Source organism: Sorex fumeus, unplaced genomic scaffold (assembly GCF_029834395.1).
Source record: "Sorex fumeus unplaced genomic scaffold, SorFum_2.1 ptg000048l, whole genome shotgun sequence".
Classification (NCBI taxonomy): domain Eukaryota; kingdom Metazoa; phylum Chordata; class Mammalia; order Eulipotyphla; family Soricidae; genus Sorex; species Sorex fumeus.
This window is the reverse complement of record NW_026606105.1, coordinates 7486445-7510166: the sequence shown is the minus strand read 5'-3', so window position 1 is coordinate 7510166 and position 23722 is coordinate 7486445. Positions and strand designations below refer to the sequence as shown.

At 52.7% G+C, this 23722-nt stretch overlaps 1 protein-coding gene across 1 annotated transcript in view; it reads right to left on the bottom strand.

Moving 5' to 3' along the window:
- KDM7A (lysine demethylase 7A) overlaps positions 1–20247 on the bottom strand; it is a 79205-nt gene extending 58958 nt beyond the window's left edge. Inside the window, exon 1 of the mRNA XM_056123906.1 lies at positions 20051–20247. Within this exon, the coding sequence (XP_055979881.1) occupies positions 20051–20247 (197 nt within the window). The remainder of the gene's footprint in view (positions 1–20050) is intronic.
- Between the last annotated feature and the right edge of the window lie 3475 nt (positions 20248–23722).

Here is a 23722-nt window from a genome sequence, read left to right as displayed (position 1 = left end):
TGTACACTGGTGAAGGGTCTGGTGCTGGAACATTGTATAAACGAAACCTGATCATGAACAACTTTGTATCTGTGACTCAATTAGAATAATAATAATAAAAGTGTGTCAGAAGGCACGTAAACTACCGTCTTCATGCACCATCGACAGGTGAATTTCTAGAAAGTGCAGGAAGGAAGAAAGAAAAATTTATTTGAAAGTAATCTGAATCTATTATCCATATGAAATGTTTGCTGAGTCCGGCTCTTGCCACAAAATACAAGACTTAAGGGAGTTTTATTTCAAGAAAACCTTTTCTGAACCCCTTTAATATTTACCTATGTGTGGCCCTCAACCGGACTCTGCATTAGGATTCTCTGTAAAACTTTTCTACGAAACACTATGGGCTTTCCAAGGAATGGGGCCTCTCCCTAGGCAGGAAGATCTTAGAGACTGTAAAATGGCCTGTGTGAAATACCTCCACATCCTAAACACACACGTGTGCGTGCACACACACACACACACACACACACACACACACAGCTACAGTGTGAATCTGCAATAACATACACAAAGTTAGAAGTCGCTGCTTGTAAGAAAGAAAACTGGGGTGAAAAATGGAGGAAAAGGGAAATGTCTTTTCCCCAGAAAACCTGTATTTTTTGTACTGTGCATTGTTTCTTTCTTTGCATTTGCGGTGGAGGGTCTGCCCCCAGCAGTGCTCAGGGACTACTCCAAGAACAGTGCTCAGAGGACCAAGTGGTGCTGACCCTGGGCTCCCACATGCAAAGCTCATACACTGGCCCTTTGAACAGTCTCTCTGGCCCACAATGCTTAATTTTTAAAAGAAAATATACATTCTTGGGCATGGTGGAGGGATGGGTACTCGATCATTGTATAACTGAAACCCAAGCACGAAAGTTTGTAAGTCTACAACTGTATACCTCATGGTGTTTCACTAATGAAAATAATAATAATAAAATAATAAAATTAAAAGAAAATATATATTCTAAAGTCCCATCATATATCTACAGGGAAAAGTTGCTGGGTGGGACCTAATTTTTATTTTTAACAAGGTCCCCAGGTGATAATTTCGCTGGTAGCTGGGGAGGAAAATGGCATTTGTGAAGCTAGTAATCTAAAACACCAACGAAACTTGTATCATATCTATTCACCACTACTTCCACGATAACTGCATGAAGAGGTGTAGACGGTCAACAGACATTTGTCATACATCTTCATATACTTGATGGTCGTTATCCAGGAGACAGAAACAGATGTTGAAAAGAAAAGGGCATCCTCAAACACTGTCAGAAGACAGGCAAACTAGTGCGCCTTTTGGGAAAACAGCATCAAGAGTTCCCTCCAAATTAAGATCAGGGCCAAAAAGAGAGTAAAGGGGTTAAAATTCTTTGTCTTGCACATGACCGACCTGGGTTCAATCCCCAGCACCATATCTGGTTTCCCAAGCACCATCAGGAGTGATCCATGAACACAGAGCCAGGGTTAAGTAAACCAGGTGTGGCCCAAAAAACAAAAATAAATAAGACCATAAATGGTCATAAGACTATATAACCTTTAACTCTCTTCACGCAATATGCAAACACTACTCTGAAAAGATGCGTGCAAACATACCTATGGTCATGACAGCAGCGTCATGGGGGGCAGGGGTGCACAGCTGGTGGTGTTCAGCGCTTAATCCGGGCTCTGCGCTCAGAGATCAATCCTGGAGGGCTCAGGGAATCAAAGATGACGGGAATCAAACGGGGGGTCAGCTGCATGCAAGGCCCTGCAGCATTATTTTATTTATTTATTTATTTATTTGCTTTTTGGGTCACACCCAGAGATGCACAGGAATTACTCCTGGCTCTGCACTCAGAAATTACTCCTAGTGGTGCTTGGGGAACCATATGGGATGCTGGGCTGGCCGCATGCAAGGCAAACGCCCTCCCTGCTGTACTATCGCTCCAGCCCCTGCAGCATTATTTTAATAGCCAAGATAGAGAAACAACCTAAGTGTCCCCCAAGAGACAAATGGCAAAGATGTAGTACACGTCCAGTGCCATGTCCCTTATCGTGGGGACCAGCTTCAAGGACAGTGATTTCGACACTGCTGAAGTCCAGTGTGCATCACAAATCTAGCCAGGGTGGGGCAGGGCGGGGTCACCAACACGGTGCGGTGGTGCAGGGTCCTAGGTACAGCCCAACCCAGCAGAAACCTGCACTCACAGACCTTGGGCTGCAGCTCATCTCTAAGAAAGAAGGAAATTTGCCATTTTTAACTAGAGGGTTTACCTTGATGGGATTATGCTAATTGAAACAAGGTGGAGAAAAACAGATTTCACTCAAGTGGGAGATAAAGGAACAAAGCCAACAAAACTGGGATTCTGAGAACAAAGGGGAGGTGGCCCGAGGGAAGAGGCGGGAGGGCGGGAGGAAGGGCAGCCCCGTGGCCCTGGGCTCAATGAAACCACCAGCACAGCCCAAGTTCCCTGGCACGGCCAGCTGTGACCCTGGAGACCGCAAGGCCTGATCACACGGCATGCTTGGGGGTCCCCAAAAATTCGGGAAGGGGACGAAACTTTGTGACTCTAATTATACATCACGCTCCTTGAAGACATGAGTAACATTGAATAATTCAGAAACTTCTTACTACCCGCAAATCTACCCAAAGCTGCTTACATCATAGATGCTGACAAAATACTTGCTGATTGACACAAAGCAGAAATTTCTAGCACACCGAGGAGGCATTAGCTTAAACTACTATCCCAGAGCCCATCAGAAACCTAATTTGCAAACAGAAAGGGGTAGAAAATGGATGTGCAGGGGGAAAGCCATTAAGAACGTCAACTCCATTAAAAGCAGAAAGACCCGTCAAAACACATGCTGGATAGGGGCCCGGGCCCAAGTGCAGTGCTCCCAGTAGTGCTCCTAACTCAGGCTGGGTCCCAAAGACTGGGCTGTGTGGGATCCCCAGCATCGCTGCTAGCCGTGCATGGAACCCTCCCTCCTGGCATGCCCATGAAGTGTGCGGGACCCCTGAGGAGCGATGGGGCCCAGCACTCGGCCTCCCTGGCCTCCCCGCGTCGTGCCAGCCCAATAAAGGGAAAAACGGGAGAAGTGGGTTCCAGGATGGTCCCCGGAAGTGGTCAAAGCAAGCACCCCACCATCCCAACTCAGAGCTGGCACAAGAGAGCGACAAGTCAACTTCTGACGATGTGAGAGAGAAGGGGTAGCCCTGGCGGCCCCAAGCACTGCAGACTGGAGCGCATGACCGGCAGGCCGAGAAATACACGACAGAGGTGACTGGGTGTGGCGCCACTGTGTAAGAAGGGAGAGTCTCAGCTTCAGGCGAGAGCAGTGCCAGCAGGGAGCACCTCCTCCAGCTCCTCCTGGGCCTCCAGCTGCTACCCTGATGGCCGACTACCAGCTCGCCTTACTAGTCCCTTCCGGCTCAAATTTCACTTTCAGATCCATTGTTTTTCTGTGCCTCCACCCTACTTTCATCTACGCTGGCCACTTCCTTCTTGTGACAGTGGGTTCCATGAGCTGTCGCAGGGGTGTGGCAGGGGTGTGGCCCCGGGGGGTGAGGAGGCAGCACCACCGCCCCCCTTCCTGCCTGTGGAAACAGGCGCACCTGTCACCGCACCGGGTGTCTCTGGTGTGCCAGCAGCCAAGTCCCTGCCCTGTGCACACTCAGGGGACCCTGTGGTGGCAAGATTGGGACTCACGCTGTCCAAGCACGCCACAGGGGGCGCTGCTTTGGGATGTGAAATGTGGATCTGGTTTGGGTCCCGGCCCCTACAGCCTCGGTGACTTTCCAAGTGATGGGGGAGAAGCGGTTCTTCTGTTGCTCCTTAACAAACCCCTTCAGCCCAAGCTGAGGCTGTGCACGCACAGTGGTTTTTTGTGAGCTGCTAAGAAGCTTTCGGTTTGGGGTGGGTGCAGTCGCTGGGAGAGCCAGGTCTGCCATCAGGGGGCTGGAACTTTCGGTCAGACCCCCAGCCACCCTTGAGGGGGAGAGGAGATGGCGCTGAGTTAAACCCTAATCCCTGAAGGGCCTTGAACTGGTTCAATCTGTGGCCAGGCTGTCTGACAGGAAACTCAGGCAGGAGCTCCCGGGTGGGCACACTGCCACTGGGGACACCCATAACCTCCAGACCCTTCAGAACATCCTCCACAACTGGTACCACTGGCGAGTGTTTCCTGGGTTCAGCCAATTTCCAAACTTAAGATGATGAGATCCCAAGAACCTCCAATTTGTATCCAAGTCAGAGAGAAGTAAAAGGGACCCCCTACCTGCAACTAATACCTGAAGTGTTGGGCGGGGGGTGAGGGGTAGGTCTGCAGGCCTGGGTGAGCATCCTAGCATGCCCAGGGGATTCTGCAGAGGACTGGAGCATCACTGGGCGTGGGAAATCTACACAGCTGGCATCAGGGTGTGGTAGAGAACACGTGATTGGGATCGGCATGCCAGGAAGAAGCGTGCACGGAGTTTATGGACAGCACATTCTCTCCAGAGCATCCTTGGCTAACACAGAAAGGCTCTATGGTGGCCAGAGCGATAGCAGCAGGTAGAGGGACTTGCCTTGCCCGCAGCCGGCCTGGGCTCCAACCCTGGCATCATATGGTCCCATGAGCCTGCCAGGAATGACCCCTGTGCCAGGGTAAAGCCCCGAGCACCGCTGGTGTGCCCCTCCCCACTTCCCCCAAATAAAGAAGGTTCTGTGGGGTCCAGAAAGCCAGGCTGGGTTACTGGGTGAAGATGAAGGCAGTTTATTTTGCAGAGGGCTTCTCAGAGATTCAGCAAGTTGGCATGCTCTCTGGGTCTCCAAGGTGGGACAGAGGCTGAGTGGTCAACCCGGGGCTCTTCTTCCTTCCCGAACACTCCACGGGGCTATTCGGCCTGAGGAACACACTTTAGAATTCACTTTTGGCCTCACCAGCTGTGAAATCTATTATAAATTTAATGTTTTCCCAATTATAGTGTTATAATTTTTTGGTCTTTTACAAAATACGAAGAAAAGTCCACAATGGCGACAAAGTACCAGAAAATCAAGTGTATTGTAAAACCACTCCCCTAATAACCTAGAAGAGCAAATGAGTGAAAGCAGTAACGAGTATTTACTACACACGGAGTGTGCACTGGACTGAGCAAAAGCCAACTGCTGATAACACGCTAAAGCTGATTTCTGGGCTGCAGATGCGACTCCCTGCAAAGCACTTGTCTTGCATGCGCGAGACCAAGGTTGGCTCTCCAGCACAACAACAACAAAAACAATTAAATTAGTAATTTAAAACAAACTTATCAACTTTCAGTCTCCGAAGATTTATCAGAAATATCGGAGAAATGTCTCTGATTTCCCTTATCATAATATAATAAATACACTGAGTAGATATAATAAATACATAAATAAGTACAGTATCGTTTCTAGGCTCAAACCTGAAAACTCAGCGTGCCCTTAGCATGAACAGCTTATGATTCCGTCCAAGATGCACAGTTCTCTGCCTCGCTCCACCGGCCACTGTGCCTTCCCAGCAGACGAGCCAGCAAGTCCCTCCCTCCCAGGCCGAGCCTCCTCTGCGTGTAGCCACCATCAAGCACACCTGCACTCTATCTTCAGCTGGTCTGGCCTCATATTACCTGCCCAACGCCTTTTCTGTGGCTTGACTTTGCTCCTGGCCAGGCCCGTCTTGCTGTCACCAGGGAGGACATCAGAGTGACAGAGAAGACCATCTAAGAAGATCGGCTTCCAGTTCCCCATGGAAATCAGTAAGCTTTTGCAGGGGGTAATGATCAAAGTGGGTACGGAAAAGAAACTCAGCAAAAGCCCAGCGGTCTGGGGCAATGCAGTCCATGGGCAGCCCAACACAGGCCAACTGGCCACACGGTGACAAGGAAACTGCCCTCAACACACTGAACCTCAATTGTCAATGTCGTGGAGCGACCCACTTAAGAAAAGCATGACATGCCTGTCACGTTCCTTCTAAAAGTGATTTATATGCAAAAGAATTTTACCTTCTCAGTAACTTTTCTGAGGACTCCCTCCCACAATTCACAATATAATTATATTTTTTCCTCGGAGTTATAGGAAAAATCCTACTTAAAGCAGACCACATCATTCCCCAAAGATGGCCAAGCGGTTGCTAGATTTTTATACGCTACTTAATCTGTCAGATGTTAACACTTCGCTGTAATCGTTCCCATGCTAAAGGTGGCTTACCACTGTGGAACGTTCCTAGCATTCTGAAAAAGAATTCAAAGGGAACAAAGGAAGAGATAATACAGCAACAAACAGCCCCAAATTAAAACCAGAGTGCTCATAAACTTCAAGACATCTTTTCACGAGAGCAGGCCCAGAGAGAGGACTGGGTGGAGGAGGAAAGCGGCTCTGGATACACTACCCAGACACAGCAGGGACATGTGGATCTAAGAAAGTGAAAGGACAATGGCAGACCCGCACCAACTCACCAACATCCCCCTGCATCAGGGAACCCAGACTCCGTGTTCTGACCCTGTGTCTCTCCTTACCACCTTTCTTCTTGGACAACATTCTACCGGTTCACACTGCACCGTGTGTGTAGAGTCAAGGGTATCAGGGCCATGTGTGATAGTGTTTGGTGTCTGATGGTAATAAGACTTGTGTGTGTGTGTGTGTGTGTGTGTGTGTGTGTGTGTGTGAACTGAGGTCGACAGGGTCATGTGTGTGAGATGACTGATGGTAATAGGGCATGAGATGTCTGATGGTAATAAGGGGGTGTGTATGTGTGTGTGATTGTCTGAGGATAACAGGGTACTGGCAATGTGTGTCTGATAGTAGTAAGGGGGTGTGTGTGGTGTCGTGTCTGATGGTAATAAAGCCTGGGAGGAGAAGAGCCCGAGGCAGGGCCACTGCAGTGTGAGAGGAGTTAGGGGCTCCGAGGACGACCAGCAGTGGGGAGTGATGGGAGGAGCACAGGGCCGGGGCCTCAGGAGCAGCAGGAGCAGGGGCCCTACAGGCACGGAGGGGAGGGCACGGGGGCCCTGCAGGGGGTTCTGCTCTGACCTGGCCATCCCCACGGTCCATTTTTGGTGACTACTGCAACCATGTACTGCAAGCAGAGCACAGGTGACACACGAAGGGGCCCCAGCAAGAGCACGCGGAAGAATTCCAGGCAGACCCTGCAACGCCATGATTCTGGGTTGAGTCGTGAGGGGCTTCGTGACCTGTGAGGCACCCAAGAACGACACAGGTGGGGGAATGCCTCGGCCCCACAGGGGCATGTAAGCCCCGAGTGCAGGGGACTGTCCCGAGGAGACACACATTTCGGGATCCCAAAGAGCTGGAGCACAGGCCTGGCATGCGGGAGCCCGGGGAGCCCTCGGTCTGGTCCCCAGCACCCCCTCAGCTTCCCAAGTGATTCCTGAGCACTGGGCCTCTGAGCACTACCAGGTGCTCCCTTAAAACAGCAACAGCAGTTAGGAACGGCCCCGACAGATGCAGCCTACAGGGGGCGAAGCGGGAGGAGGCAGCCCAGTGGGCCCCAGGGAAAGGCTCCAGGGAGGAGCCCGACAGGGAGGGCCTGGGCGGAGGAAGAGGGACCCGACCAGGGCAGAGAGCAAAGCACGAAGGCACGAACTTGGACGAGTCCCCTGCCGAATGGGGCCACCGCGGGAGCCACAACCAGTGTGGCAGCAGGGGGCGAGGGTGGGCACGGCAGCTGCCGAACCCACATCCTTGAACTCAAAGGCACTCAAAAGCACCAAAGCTGAAGATGACACCCAGGAATGGAGCCAGCTCCTTCTCCTGAAATCACATTTCCCAGCCCTCTCTACTCCCAAGAATGGTCTCTCCGGGCTGCGAGGGGCAGTTCCGACACCTCAGAACCGATTTCGGGGGCAGCGGGGGAAGTGGCATTATTTCATGAACACGGGCGATGTGGGCAGAAATGGGTGGGCTCTCCTCGGGGTGTAGAGACAGTCCCGGTGCTTGGCACGAATCCACTCCTGGGCTGTGCCCCCTGGGGGCCTGGCAGCTGGCACCCAGGTGGTCCATCTGAGTGCCAGGAAGCCGGGGCTGAGGAATGTGCCGAGGCGAGGCAGGTAGAACTCACCCCTGCTGGGCACCAGCAAGCGGGCAGCAGCCGGGAGCCACAGGGACCAGAAGGGCCAGGGAGGGCGAGGGCCAGCATGGTTGGGCGCCAGCCCTCTGCTCCTGAGAGACCTGCCCCGGCCCTTCGGCCCTTCCCTCGGGGCCCGCCACTCCCTGGAGCTGCCCGTGGGCACGCCTGACAGGAAGAGACCACCCAGGAGGCACTCCGTCCCTCACAAATACTACATCGGTCCCCCACCTCAGCTGAGGACAACACTAAATTTAAAGCCCACGGAGGCGGGAGGAGAGGCTGCACACCCTCCCTCCGCGCTGGGCCTGGGGAGTACACGCCAGGGACGGCCTAGAGCAGACACTTTCACAAACGGGGCTGGGGTAAGAGCGGCAGGGTCCCCTCTAAGCATGTGACAAAGGTGGCAATTCATATCTGTGTAATAAATATGAACTTTTAAAAAAATGGGGGGGGCTGGAGCGATAGCACAGCGGTAGAGTGTTTGCCTACCATGCGGACAACCCGGGTTCGATTCCCAGCATCCCATACGGTCCCTCGAGCAGCGCCAGGAGTGATTCCTGAGTGCATGAGCCAGGAGTAACCCTTGAGCATTGCCAGGTGTGACCCAAAAAGCAAAAAAAAAAAAAAAAAAAAAAAATTAAAAAAAGTACCCAGTATCTTTCTTTTAAAAAAGCACCAGTTGAGCCAGAGAAATAGTACGAAAAAGTATGGGGAACATACTTGCTTGCACTCGGCCAGCTCAGGTTCAACCCCCAGCACCACAGATGGTTCCCTGAGTAAGCCCTGAACACTGCTGAGTGTGGCAAAAGCCAAAAAGCAAAAATAGTGCTGGAACAACTGGAGAGTCATCTAGAGAGTCCTACTCACAAGGGAAAATTCCAAATGGATTAGGGGGTCTATGTGTGAAAAGGGGGGACCAGACGTACAGTTCAAAAGGCGGAGCATATGGCATGCAGGAGGCTCGGTTCAACTCTGAGCACCCCTAGAGAAGCCCCCCCAAGCACAGAGTCCTTAGTATCCCCTGAGCACTGCCAGGTGTGGCCAAAAAAACCATAAGAGCATTAAAAGAAAACATACGTAAAATCCTGGGAAGGAGAAAGCCTTACTAATTATAACTTCAAATCCAGAACTAGTAAAATGCTGGAAAATGATACACAAATATACATATTTAACCTACATTGTAGCACTGTCCTGTAGCACTATCCTTCATTTGTTCATCAATTTGAGCGGGCCCAGTAACATCTCCATTGTGAGACTTGTTACTGTGGCATATTGAATACATCAAGGGGAGCTTTGCCTTGCGGGTGAGATGCTCTCGGTAGCTTGCCGGGCTCTCCAAGAGGGGCGGAGAAATTGAACCCGGGTTAGCAGGGTCGGCAGCGTTCAAGGCAAATGCCCTACCCACTGTGCTATCGCTCCAGCCCATGGTTAAAAAAAAAAAATCACCGTATGCAAAAAACAATACAAGAAAAACACTACAAACTGGGAGATAATGTTTGTATGCATTGCAAAAGGGCAATACCCTTAAAACACAAAAGGCTCTTAAAATTGAGGTTCAAAGGATCTAAAAATTTTAGTTTTTAAAAAATTGAGGTTCAAAATCATTTAAACTCATTTATAAACAGAGAAACAGAGAAATGCAAATGAAAACACAGATGCCACCTTCCCCCTTGCAGAACAACAAAGACTAAAACCCTGAAAGCATTTCCTAATGGCAAGCAAGCTGGGAAAGAGGGCCTTCGTTCAGGCCTGGGGGACACCAGGCAGAGAAATCTGGCCCTTCTAACAAAAAAATACGCACTTATCTTTGGAACAAGCAATTTCACTTCTAGCTGCTGACCCTGATATGGGCCTGCAATAATAAGGAAATACATCTGCACAAGGTTGTTCTCCATCGTCTGCGACTGTAAACAATCTAAGTGGCCTATGTAAGAGAGTGGAGGAATACTACAGGTATGCCTGGGGCTGGAGTGATAGCATAGCTGGCAATGCACTAGTCTTGCACATCCCTGGCACCACATATGGTTCCCTGAGCCCACCAGGAGTAATCCTTGAGTGTGGAGCCAAGAGTTAAGCCCTGGGTACTGCCCAGTGTGACATAAAAAATAAAAAAGGGTATGTCCGCCCCAAAGGAGTACTATACAACTGTAAAAAGGAGTACGGGAAAACTATTTAACTGACATAAATGATTTCCAATATATATTGTTGTTGCTGGTTTTTTTTTAAGATTATTTCTCACATGCTACCTTCATGTAAGGAAAGTAGGTTTCATAGACATTCAGTGGCTCATTTGGGGGAAACAAATAAACCCCACACACAGGAAGGATAAACCAGAAGCTCAAGAAACAGGTTGCAGGAGGTGGGCTGAGCCAACAGGAGAGATGAAGGGGTCAGGACACTGGATTTTACATACTCCAATATAAGCCATCAATGAAAAGAAACATGTGGGAGGAATCCAAAATTCGATACAAACACTTGTAATACAGTTTCAAGAAATAGTTGCAGAGCCTGGCAAGCTTTCCGAGAGTATTGGATATGCCAAACACAGTAACAACAAAGTCTCCAATGGAGACCGTTACTGGGCCCGCTAGAGCAGATTGATGAATATGGGAGGACAGTGATACAGTGATACAAGAAATAAACTTGTAACTGTATTACAAGTGACATAACAAGCTCCAGCAGGGGAGAAAAGAATTAAGCCAAGGGGCTAGAGCAACGACATCCCAGCAGGTAGGGCATTTGCCTTGCATGCTGCCAACCCGGGTTCGATGTCCAGCATCCCACATGGTCCCCTGAGCACCGCCAGGAGTTAATTCCTGACTGCAGAGCCAGGAGTAACCCCAGGTGCATCGCCAGGTGTGACCCAAAAAAGAAAAAAAAAAAAACAAAGAAAAGAAAAGCCCAGTTTGGGAAACAGAATTGATAGATAGTTAGGCTCTGGACAAACACACCAATACTGTAATAAATTTAGGTAGCAAATTTATAAGGGTAGAGCCTAGCAATCCTGGAACTAGTTTAATGGGAGTAAATAAGTAAACACTGTAAATGATAAGAGCAGTTTATCATTGTTGGACAAGAACGTTACATCTGCACAGGGTGACATCGGTGGCAGGAGGATAGCTCAAAAAGAAATTTTTTTTTGAGCTATCCTCCAAGACAAATTTATTAAATTAGTGACATATAAGAATTCTGAATGTGAATCAAAGGCAACATTATGGAAATGCTTTTATATGCACAAATAGAGGACAGGAAGAAAGAACTCTAAGTGAGTACTCATGCATGGTTGGTGCACAGTTAGTTAGTGTATTTCTAAGCTCTGTCCTGAGAAGGGCTAGAACCCATTGCCAGGCCCTATCCCCTGAAACACACTCACCAATGAAAGGAACCGGGTCACACAAATCCAAGTTAATCAGGGGCTGGGGGCATCACACAAGGGGGTGCTTGGCACCAGCACGGAGCCATCAGTCAGGCCCATACCACCAGGGCCAAGTACTGCCAGCCACGGTCCCTCGATCCCCCTGAGCACTGCTGGGGAGTCTCCACTCCCTCAAAAGCGTCCCCCCTCACCACTACCTCCCCCCTCCGCAAACAATATAAAGTATAATTAACACTGTAATTAATGGGGAAAGAGACAGTTAATGTTGATGTCTAGGCAGGTAAACAAGGGCTGTGGACTGTAACTCGTGGTAGGGCATATGCCTGGCACATCTATGGCTCTCTGAGTTTGATGCCCAGTGTGGGACAAAAATAAATTTAAATGCAACCCAAAAAAGCATCAGGGGGGCCAGAGCAAAAGTCTAGTAGGTAGGGCACCTGCCTTGCATGTAACCAGCATCCCATTCGGTCTCCCAAGCACCACCAGAAGTAATTCCTATCCTAAGTGCAGAGCCAGGAATAACCCCTGAGCACCATAGCCCAAAAACAAACAAACAAGGCAACAGTATCTTCCAAGAAGAATCAGAACTGGGTGCTAGCTGCAATTTGATCAGCCATTCAAAAGCTGCACAAATCATCACAGTTTACGGAGTTTCAATAGCTCAACACTCTCTTCATCACCCGATCCCTCCACACCTGTTCTTATTCTTCAGGCCTCCAATTCAGATCGTCAAACAGAAAGACAGTCTTCCCCAAGCAGCCGCCTGCAAACTGGTGGTGAAGAATGAGGAAGCGCCCTGACAGACTCCCCCACACACACTGCGCAATGAGCAAGAGCCAGGACAGAAACGAAACTCACGTTGTTTCCTCTGATGCCACACCTGGCTACTCCAGGCAGTACTGAGGAATCGTCTGGGGCCAGGGATGGACGGCAACCCTCCTGCATGCAAAGCATGTGCTCAGCCTTTGACACAAGTCAACCACAGGAAGAGAATCACACAAAAGACTTCTCTGGCAAAGTGTAAAAGATCATAAAAAGATACTGAGAAGTCGAATAAAGGAGCTATTTGTTCTCTGTTTACCTCCCACATTGGTTATAACACTGAAACACTTCATCTTTAATAGAAAATGTATATGAAAAACAAATCTCGGGCTGAAAAATCCACACGACAATCCATACAAAATCTATTATCAAGAGAGCAATGGCAGTTACAAAATTAGGTTTCATAAATCATAAACTTTCAATGCATATCTTATAAATGCCGTTCCTAAGGCAACTATCTTGGTGGTGGTGGTATTCGGCCACGCCAGAAGGTGTTTGCAGAACCGTGCCACGCCAGGATTCGAACCTGGACCTCCCTCACGCAAAAAAGCACGCACTCCAGCTCTTCAAGCCATCTCTCACACTCCACGGTGACTTTCAACCCAGAATGCTAAAGACCTCATTTCAAACATCGGTGTTTACAGCTGGACCCTCTCTGGAACCTGGTCCCACCTAGCATCCTAGGACAGCATCAGGCCAGGTAGGCACAGGGGGAGAGCCGCACTCCACAGCCAACCCCATCTGGCCGGCGACGGCTCTGCGAGCTTTCAGGTCCCAGGAACATTACTGATCTCGCTCAGCCTCGGGCCCCCCACACTCCAGAATTGGTTATACCAGAATTGGCAGAGCTGGGAGATGCTAGATGATTTCACTAACGCATGGAATGAGCTGGAATGGGGCCCCCGCACTGGGTCAGTGTCCCCGTGCGTCTCTCAGAGATTCCTCCCTAGCGGCGTTATTCCGATATTCTAATACGACCCTTCTCTCTCCCCATACGCGCTGCTCTTTGTTCACTCAAACTGCAGAAATGAAAATGAATATGTCATTGGTCGATAAAACCCAGCTCCCCCCGTGGCCTGTGACCGCTAACCTTCGGCAGGTGCATCTGTCACCCTCCCTCCAGGCGACTCGGCAAGTAGCAGCCAGAACGTACCCGTCAGAGGTTAAGTGTAACTGTTTGCTTCTCCCATCTCGGAGTGAAACCCAGAGTAGTCCTGGTCCACCGTTTCCTCCTCGGACCTTCCCTACTCTTCCCTACTCGTGGGACAGGAAGGCAGCATGACACCCAGCCCTCCCGATCCCCCCTCTGCAAGCCCCTTCCCAGCCCATGGCACTGCCCCCGCCCTTGCTTTCGTGCTCACTGATTTATCCTGGCGCCAGGAACAGTCCTGGGAGTATGCAACATCAACGGCACGCTCAATGATGAAATGCACGAAATAATCCCAGAAAAGGGACAAGAAACAAAAATACAAACTACTCTATGCCAAACTGAAAAGGGCTTATTTTTTTTTTTCAAACTTTCAATAACTTAAATTCACTTCAAACGTTAAGTTTTGCTGGACTGAAGCGATAGTACAGCCAGTAGGGTGTTTGCGTTGCACACGGCCAACCCGGGTTCAATCCCTGGCACCCCATATGGTCCCCCAAGTCCCGCCAGGAGTGATCCCTGAGTGCAGAGCCAGAAGGAAACCCTGAGCCCTGGGCACTGCCAGGTGTGGTCCAATAATAAAACCAACCAACCAAACAAACAAACAAAAACATTGAAGTTTCGCAGACTGGGAGACAGTCCAACGGCTGAGGCTGGCATCCTTGCGTGCAGCAAGGCCAGGTTTGGTCCCAGCACCACCAGCTGCCACCCCTCAGCACTGATTGGGAGGAGCCCCGGAGCACAGTCAGTGTGGCCCAGAAAACCAAAATGAAAAATAATTTCTTAAATAAAATCACTGCTTAAAGCAAATCTTCAGGGTCCAGACCGAGGCTCGACCCCCGGCACCTCGACAGAGATAAGGAAATGCAGATCCTCAGGACAGACCACGCTCAGTGAACGCTTGCTTCTGTGTATATTCGTGCAAGAACCCCCAAGATCAAGACAGAGGCCACTTTCTGCACGTGCTAATGCCCCCACGGAGGTAACACCTGTCTGACGTCTAACGCTACCACCACTGCGGGCAGCAGCGGCCTCAAAAGCTGACGAGCGGGGCTGGAGCGATAGCACAGCAGGGAGGGCTTGTTTGCCTTGCACACACAGTCGACCCAGGTTCGATTCTCAGCATCCAATATGGTCCCCCAAGCACCGCCAGGAGTGATTCCTGAGTGAAGAGCCAGGAGTAACCACTGAGCATTGTTGAGTGTGATCCAAAAAGAAAAAAACAAAAACAAAAACTGACGAACATCTACTCATGAACCCATGAGCACTGATCCACCTAGGGTGATGCCAGGGCCTGCCAGAGGCCTGTTTGGGGATTGGAGGAAGCAGAGCTTTGGGTACAGTCTCGGGCAAGCACCCTGGTATACATATTCACAGATCTGCACAAAGTTTTTGTCTGGGCTGTTTGGGGGGGTGGTGGGGTGGGGCTTGTGGGATTGGGGGGGGAGGTAGGAAGAGGCATACAGCATGGGTAGTTAATCCCTTAGATTGGGGCGACATGGGGACCAAAAAAATAAAAGGCAGTGCCGTTGTGAGAACATAAACTGGAATGACCTTTCTGGAAGGCAAACTGGCCACAGGCACAAGGAGCCTAAAAATATCTGTGCCCCGTGAGTAATCTACTTCAAGGAAACTTCTTACTGGGCACTTACACATGCCAGGGTCCCTTCTTAAGTGCTTTACATGTATATTAACACACTTGACTTATTCTAAGAGGAAAAACAGAGACTTGGCAGTGTGGTTAGAGGGCTGCCAGCCATCCATCATTAGGAAACACAAAAATAAAAGTAGTAAGCAAAGTTAAAGTAGCTAGAAGAGGGGAATGACTAAAATGTTCTGGGCTTCTGTGAAAGCAAACACTACTGACTTTCTGTGAAAGTAAATACTACTGCAGTCACTGCAAAGTCTTCCAAGAGCATTAAAGATACCAAAGAAGTTAGGCAATGGCAGGTGCATAAGAATGTCAACTTGGCTCTTAAAAAGGTACGTGGTGGGGACAGAGTGACAGGACAGCCGGTAGGGCAAGTGCCCTTCCTCTTATGGCTCCCTGAGCATCACCTAGAGTAATTCCTGAGTGCAGAGCCAGGAGTAACCCCTGAGTGTCACCAGTTTTAGCCTAAAAACAAAACACAAATCAATTAATCAAAAAAAGTGTATTAATAATAAAATACTGTGTGCGTTTTTTTTTTAAAAAAAGGTACAGGGTGGGTTCAGAGCGAGAATACAATGGATAGGGCTTTTGCTGTGCACATGGCTGACCCAGTTTCAATCCCTAGGTCCCCATATGGCCCCCTGAACCCACCAGGTGTGATTCCTGAGCACAGAACCAGGAGTAAGTCCTGAGCACCGCCAAAAACAAAACAAACAAATATGCACATGGGGGCAGAGAGAGAGTACAAGGGTCAAAGAGCTTGGGCACCCCGTTCAATCCAGGAATGACCCCTGACAGAGCCAAGCGTATGCCCTGAGCACTGCCAGGGGTGGTCCAAAAACCAAAGATACAGATACACACTTTATAAACTCCGAGTTCTCTCTGTAAGACTTGGGTATACCTTACTTCCCACTTTTCCTATTATTTTTCTCCATCAAAATGTATTTGATTAAACTGACTGAGGAGCAGTTGTGTCTAGTCGAATGCCGAGACAGAAGGAGCTGCTGCCATTTCATTGGGACGACAGCGCAGCTCCACTTGGGATGGGGGGAGCACCAGGGAAGTCCAGTGAGCCTGGGATTTGGGGTGGGCCCATCTCAGCAAAGCTCTGCATTGGCTGACTGTAGCGGATCATCTCTGGGTTGCAGGGGAGCTTCCTCAGAAGCCCAGGGAAAGCCTCCGCTCACAGCCCGAGGGGCCGATTATACAAGGCACCCTGGGCAAGTGTTCTTTCCCCTCTCCACAAAACCGCCCCAGGCTGGCTCGGGCTGGGAATCCCGAACACCAAGGATGCTTCCAAGTTCAACAGCTTCCAACCTCCAGCCAGAGGAAGCTGCTTCCATCAGCCCTGCTGCCGGCCTGAAAAGGACCAGGGAGGGTCCCTGGAAGGTCTGCGTCGAAACTTTTCATACTTCCAGGCCACATAAACCCACATAAAGCTCACTAAATCCTTGACTTTGAAAAATTCTACTTAGGGGCCAGAGCCATAGTACAGCGGGTAGGACACTGGCCTGGCCAACCTGGGTTTCACCCCTGGCACCCCAAAGGGTCCCTGGGGCCCACCAGGAGTGATCCTTGGGTGCAGAGCCAGGAGTAAGCCTGAACAACACCAGGTGTGGCCCCCAAAAAGATTTCTCTTTACAGGCCAGGAAGAGAACTCAATGGGCTAGAGCACGTGCTTTGCAGCAGAAAGCGTAGGTTGCAGAAAGCGTAGGTTCAATCCCCGGCATCACCTGGTCCCCTCAGCACCATCAGGAATGACCCCTGAGCATGGAGTTGGGACCAGTCTCCAAGTACCACTAGATGTCGGCTCCCCCCCCCCCAAAAAAACAAGATAAATCCAAAATTAAATTCTTGAAGAAATAACATTATCAGGAACCATCCAGGTAAAGGGAATTCTCGGCCAGTTCCTTTACGGATGGCCCAGGCCGCGAACGCAAAGAAAACCTAAGCACTGGGGTTTAAGACACCCCTTGAAAACCTTGGGGACAGTCCCCACATACGCAAGTGGGACTTATCTGGTCTGGGACCCATCCAGCTGTGCGAGGGCATACTCCTATCTCTCTGCCCAAGCACTCTTCCAGGCGGTGCCAAGGAAACCATGAACAGTGACTGGGTCGAACCCAGGCTGCCGGCATGCGGGCAAGTGCCTTATCTGCCGGGCCCAAGTGTCATTTATTTATATAATTAAGACATGCCATGTACTCATTAATACATGAGTGACAATTTGCTATATTCAAAGATCACTTCTTTCATGGCACAATAAACACGACGGTAAGCAATGACCATCGGGAAAATGTACAGACATCCAAAGAACTGCCACATCGCAACTTAAATCTACAAGGGGGCACTTATTTAGCTCAGCGGTAGAGGAGATGCCTCTGCCACATCTGTATGTGAACACAGGGTCAGCCAGCAGCCACCACCCCCTCCCCGAAAAAAAGCCATTTCCTAATAAAGTATTGAATTTTTGTACAGTAAGCCACCATTACTAATTTTTCTAACTTTTGAGATCCGAAACATCCTTTTGTTGTTGTTGTTGTTATTGTTGTTGTTGTTGTTGTTTGGGGGAGGTTGGGCCACATCTGGTGATGCTCAGGAGGGCACTCCTGGCTTGCACTCAGGAATTGTTCCTGACTATGCTTAGGGAATCAAATGGGATGCTGGGAACTGAACCCAGGCCGGATGCCTACAAGGCAACCACCCTACCCGCCATACTCCATCTCTGGCCCCAGATGGAACCCTCTGCCCAGTCATAAAACACAGGCTCAAAAAAACGTATTTCAGTCATTGCCACAGCTGTGAAGTTACCCAAATTTCTGTGACAAAGTGGAGCGACCCTTGCTTTGTCCTACTTTACCTAAGTTGACATTTAAATCTTATTATAAAATCTACAACAATTTACATAGAGTTTTTCATGGTGAAAGCATCACGTTCCCTACACTGAGAGGAGGAAAAAAAAAAAATCCGGGCATTCAACTTAGTAACCTATCAAATCTCCACCTTGCACAACAGGGCACACTTCGGATGTAACTAAAATAGCCCTTTGAAACCAGTGTTTATGTAACCACCGAAGGTTCTGGTTGGAGTCTATACTAACCTAGATCTCTGGGTCCCCCTTCTTCTGACTGCCCAGAGCGTGTCATGGGATCGAAGGAAGAGAAGCCCTGCCGGCAAGATTTGGTGCTTCCAAACTTCGGTTTTCACATGAACTCAAAAGTACGGGGAGGGGGGAAAAAAAAAAGAAAAAGAAAAAAGAAAAAGAAAACCACCGGCTGGAGGTAATAAACAAGAACTTGGGATCATTTGCTCTTTAATTACACGCGGGAAGATTGCAACAGTCTGACCGGTCCTGCCCAATTGTTACACAAAATAGAGACGCGGCTGCTGTCCCTCTCTACATGGGGGCCGGCTCTGCGCACCGTCCAGCCTGGAAATAAACGCAGTGAAACTAGACCCAACTGTGCCCCCCTCCCCAGCCGTGCTCGGCACCCACAGGAGCACACAGCAAGGGGGAGGGGGGGGGGGGGCTTGACACGGCTTTTCTCTCCCAGGGCCAGCAGAGGGAGACGAAGACATCTGGCCTGGTCGTGCGGCGTTTCCGTCAAATTGGGGAGGGCGGGGGGAGCGGCCGCGGAGGCTGTATTTAAATGCCCTGCTGTCAATCAAAGGACACTTCCCACAATCACAGCGCCCCGGATCCGCGCGTGCCCTCCGGGAGGGAGCGGTGGGGGGTGGGGGGGAAGCATACTCCGACCCGGATCCCCCCACCCACCCCGATCGGGAGGTGGGGGGGCGGCTCGGGAGCCCTCCCTCGCCCGAGGGGGCCCGCCGGCGCGGCCCGCACCCCCAAATAAGGACTTCGGGCGTCCGAGCCCAACTAGTTTCTTTGTTTAAATGCCTGGCGAGTCCCTCCCACGCCCGCGGTCCCCGGGCTGTGGCGCCGCCCTGGAGGAGCCTCGCACTTTGATTACAAAACACACGGCGAGCCGGCCGGCAGCGCGGCGGCGGCGGCGGCGGCGGCGGCCCCGGCTCGCGCAAACGTCAAAAGCCGCCGCGGGACGGCCGCTCGCCGCCGCAGGTCGGCCGGGCACGGCGGGGACGGACGGACGCGGCGGGGGCGGGGGCGGGGGCCGGGGGTGCGCGCACCGGGGGCGTCCCACTCTTTGTAAAGTTTCGGCGGCCGCCGCCCACGCCCCTCCGCGGCACAACCCACCCCCCCGCAACCACCCACCCCCCCACCCACCCCCGGGCCCGGGGGGTGGGGGGGGACCCAAACTTCCGACTGGCATCTTTTGAAGTGCCCGCGACCGCCTCATCTGTTGCTCTGTTTACGCCGGCGCGGCCGCCGCCGCCGCCGCCGCCGCCCCCCGCGCGAGGAAGTTTGATCAAGAGCCGCGAAGGGGGCGCGACGGGAACCCCCGCGGTGGGGGAGGGGAGCGGGGCCCTTTCGGCAGAGCCGGGACGGGCCGGGGGCCGCCGTGCGCGTGGGGAGGGGGGCGGGGGAGAACAGCCCCGCGGCGGCGCGGCCCGAGCCCCGGGGGCGTCCCGGGCCCCGCGCCCCCCGCGGCCCCCCGGGGCAGGGCAGCGCGGCCGGGGCGGCGGCCGGACGCGACCCGGGGCGGCGGGCCCGAGCGGCGCAGCGCCCGCCGCGTCCCCGCGCCCCGGGGTCTCCCCCCCGCCCCCGCGCCCACCCCCCCGGGCAACTTCGCCGGCGGTCCCCTTTGTTCCCGTGGGTCGCGGCGACTCTTCCCCCGCCGGCCCCACTCGCCCCGCCGCCCCGGCCCCCCGCGGCCGCGAGCCCCGGCCCCCCGCGCGCCCCTCCGGCCGGCCGCCCGCCAGCCGGGCAAGCCAGGCAGCCGGCGGCCGGCCCGGGGGGTGCCCGGGGCGCGCGGCGCGCGGGGCCGGCGGGGGGCGCGGGCGGCCGGGGCGGCGGTTGGCTGGCCGGGGGGCCGGCGCCGGCGGGTTTATTTACCTGCCGTGGAACCAGTCCTTGCAGCGATCGCACTCGATCATGAAGCGGCTCACGTCGTACGGCTGCCGGCACACGCAGTACACGGGCGGGGGCGGCGGGGGCGCCGAGGCCCGGCCCGGCGCCGCCACGGCCACGGCGGCCGCGGCGGCCCCCGCCGCTGCTGCTCCCGCGGCCACCGCCGCCGCCGCTCCGGCCATCTTTAAAACACACACACACGCACGCTCGCTCCCTCGCTCGCTCGCTGGCTCCGCTCGCCGCCTGCCAGCGCCGCCTCCTGCAGCAGCCGGAGCAGCAGCAGCGGCGGCCGCGGCGGCGGCGGCGGCGGCGCGGCGGCGGCGGCGGCGGCGGCGGCGCCGGCTCCAGTGCGCGCGCGCGAGGCGGCGGGCGGGGGCGCGCGCCCGGCTCCTTCCGGCGCTCGGCGGCTCGTGCACGGCGGGCGGGCGCGCGCGGCGGCGGCGGCGGCGGCGGTGGCGGCCGCGGCCGGGCCGAGGCTTTCTGAGGACACGGAGCGGCGGCGGCGCGCGCGGGCCGAGCCGGCCGGGTTATTTCTGGGTGCGGGCCCGAGGCCCGGCCAGTGCCCGCGCCCAGGGGAGCGCCGCTCGCCGCCGGCCGGGCTCGCGGGGCAGGGCAGCGGCGGGGCACGCCTGGCCCTGTCCAGCTTCTGGACGGGACTGGAGGGGTGGGAGATTTGGGGATGCTGGGGGAGGGCGGGTGTCAAACTTCGGAGCCGGCTCCCCTCTGCCCGAATTGCCCCGCCGGCCGCCTGGGAAAGTCGCCGGAGCCGCTCTGCGGGTGCGGGAGCTGAGCTGATCCCCGGGATGGGCGCCCCTTCGAAGGGCCGAGCCGAGGGGGACCGACCCGGACACGGGGCTGCGGTGGGACCCCGAACCACACACACACACACACACACACACCGAAGGAAGCCGCGCAGTTAGCAGCAACGACCACGAAGACGTTCCCGTCCCAACTTTGGAAGATGAGAGGGAACGGTCACGCCGACAGGGGACCCGGGGATGCTCCAGGTGCCGGACGATACGAGCCTCCTATTAGGTCCTTAATACAGCCATTGTTCGACAGATGAGCTTTGCGAGCCCTTTTTTTGGGGGGGGGTCTTTTTTTCTTGGTTAGGGTTTTTATTTGTTGGGGTGCCGCACCTGGCGGTGCTTGTGGGCGACCCAAAGTGGTACCCGGGATGGAATCCATTCGCCGTCAGCCACGTGCAGGGCAAGCCCCCTACCCGCTGCACTTATCGCGCCCCGGGACCCCAACCTGAATTTTTAAGATACAAACCCAAGACCACAATCAGCTGATGTATAGAGACTAAAGAAAGACTTAAGCTTTGGAGTCCTAACTCCACGAATTGAAGACCAACCATCCAATCCGATTGGCTGAATTTGGTAGGCATTTCTCTCGAGGGGAAATGTTCCCCGCTAGCTCTCGCCTAATTGTAAGTTGCCGGGTGTCCTAACTTCCACTGACAAAGCCTAGTCTCCCAGGCCCAAAATGGAGCTACATTTTTAGGTCTCTTGACGAGAAGAGTGCAGTCTCTGCCCCCGCGCCTGGGTGTTCCTTCCCGGAGTCCCTTGGAGGGGAGCGGGTTGAGCTTTCCTCCCGGCCCCGACCAGGGCTACGGCAGCCGAAGACCTCCAGGACCAGCCACCACCATGCTGAGACCACTCTCCGCACACCTGAAGGTACTGGCAGAGGGACAAAGCCACGCGGGTTCCGGGGCCGAGACCTCCAAGCCTACTCGATTTGGAGTCGAGCATCTTCCACCCAGATCCTCCAAGTTCCAGTAGGCGGGGGTCACACCCACCACCTGGCCCCCTGGCGCCGTGTAATCCCATCAGCGGCCAAGACTCAGAGACTATAAAATCCAGATCCCGAAACCGCGCGGCCGCAATTTATTATCTCATTCCTACTTTGGACAAACTTGCAGGCTATCGAATGTAGCCTGCCCACAGGGCAGAGTCTGGCAAACTCCCCGTGGCCTACCAAATATGCCAAATACCAGTAACAATGATGGGTCTCATTCTCCTAAAGAGCCGTGAATATAATCTCAGGGCTAGGATGAAAGAGACGTTACTGGGGCCTGCTCGAGGCAATCGACGATTAACAGGATGATGAAATGAAATGAAATGAAATGGTTCAGCATCTAGCCCCACCATCCAGCCTCCCCCCCAAAAAAAACCCACCCCCGGACCATATCACAGCTGGGCATGTTCTTGGCAGGATAAGAAACTCCTGGAAAATATGATAGCCCACAAAATGAACGAGTTCCAAACACTTCTGCCTTGGGCCTATATTTAGGAGTCTTGTTTAGGACCTTATTTAGGTAGATCCAATGGAGGTGTCAAGGTAATAGCATCTGCCTGAACCACATCACAGGTTTTCTAAGAAGCACGGGACGTGGTGCGTTTTCTTCAAAGTTAGATGGCGAGGGTGCAAGTGGCAGGACAGCAGCATGGTGTCAGAAGGGGGAGGCGGCAGAAGGCAGGTTGGAGTCAGGGAGAAAAGCACGTCCGCCCCCAGACGCCTGGGTGGTGCTTTCTCCAGAACCCTAGAGGGCCCTGCAGGGGGCCTGAGGCAGCAGCAGGGAGGGGAGATTGGTTACAACCCACAGGACCCAGCCAATCTGTATGTTTAGGAAAAGAAGAGCCGATTTTTCACTGTTGAGGACCAGAATTACAGACAGGGGAAGAAGCAGAATGAACCTTTTGGTGGGGGACAGGAAATGCATCTATTTTTTATGTTTGAAAATAGAACTAGGTGTGTCCATGCCTACATAGGTTACCCACTGGAGGAGCCCTGGCTGCAAGCCATGAGTACATCTAACCTAGATCTTGACTTTTAAATCCTTTCTCCTTTTCATTTAGTTTTCTTGGCAGATGGCTGCTGGCAAGACTGGCATAGGGAAGTACAGGATGACCCCAGAGCTTCTAATTGTGCCAGAAAACAGGGCCATGTCAAAGGGACACAGCCTGGCCTGGAAGGTAGGTCAGTGGTAGGGAGTATGTGTTGCATGTCTGATGAGGCCCTGCATTCAGTCCTTGACACTTGCGCCAACAAAAAGCTACACTGAATCTTCACAGGGATGTAGCTCAGCTCAGTAGGAAAGCGGGCGCTCGCTCACACACATACACACACACACACACACACACACACACACACACACACACTAACTTGTGTCCTAGTGGCCAAATCTGGAACCAAATTAAACTTCAAGATAAATATCAAATAGACTTGCTCTCTCCCCCGTGTTCTTCCTTGAACATGTATCTCTCTTTCTGCTTGTTTTTCCAATCTGGGAAAGCCCGGATACTCTCTTGAACACACATTCCTCTTTCTCTCCCCTCTTATTTTTCTAAGTAATTCTATAAAAATTATCTGCATCACTAAAAAAAAATATCTGCATCCCTTTGGAGCGATAGCACAGCAGTAGGGCGTTTGCCTTGCACGCAGCCAACACAGCCGACCCGATTTCGATTCCTCCGCCCCTCTCGGAGAGCCCAGCAAGCTACCGAGAGTATCTCACCCGCTTGACGTATTCGATATGCCAGACACAGTAACAACAAAGTCTCCAGTGGAGACGTTACTGGGCCCACTCAAACAAATCTATAATCAAGGGAGGGCCTTTACCTTTACCTTTACTAAAAAAAAAAAAAAGTAAGA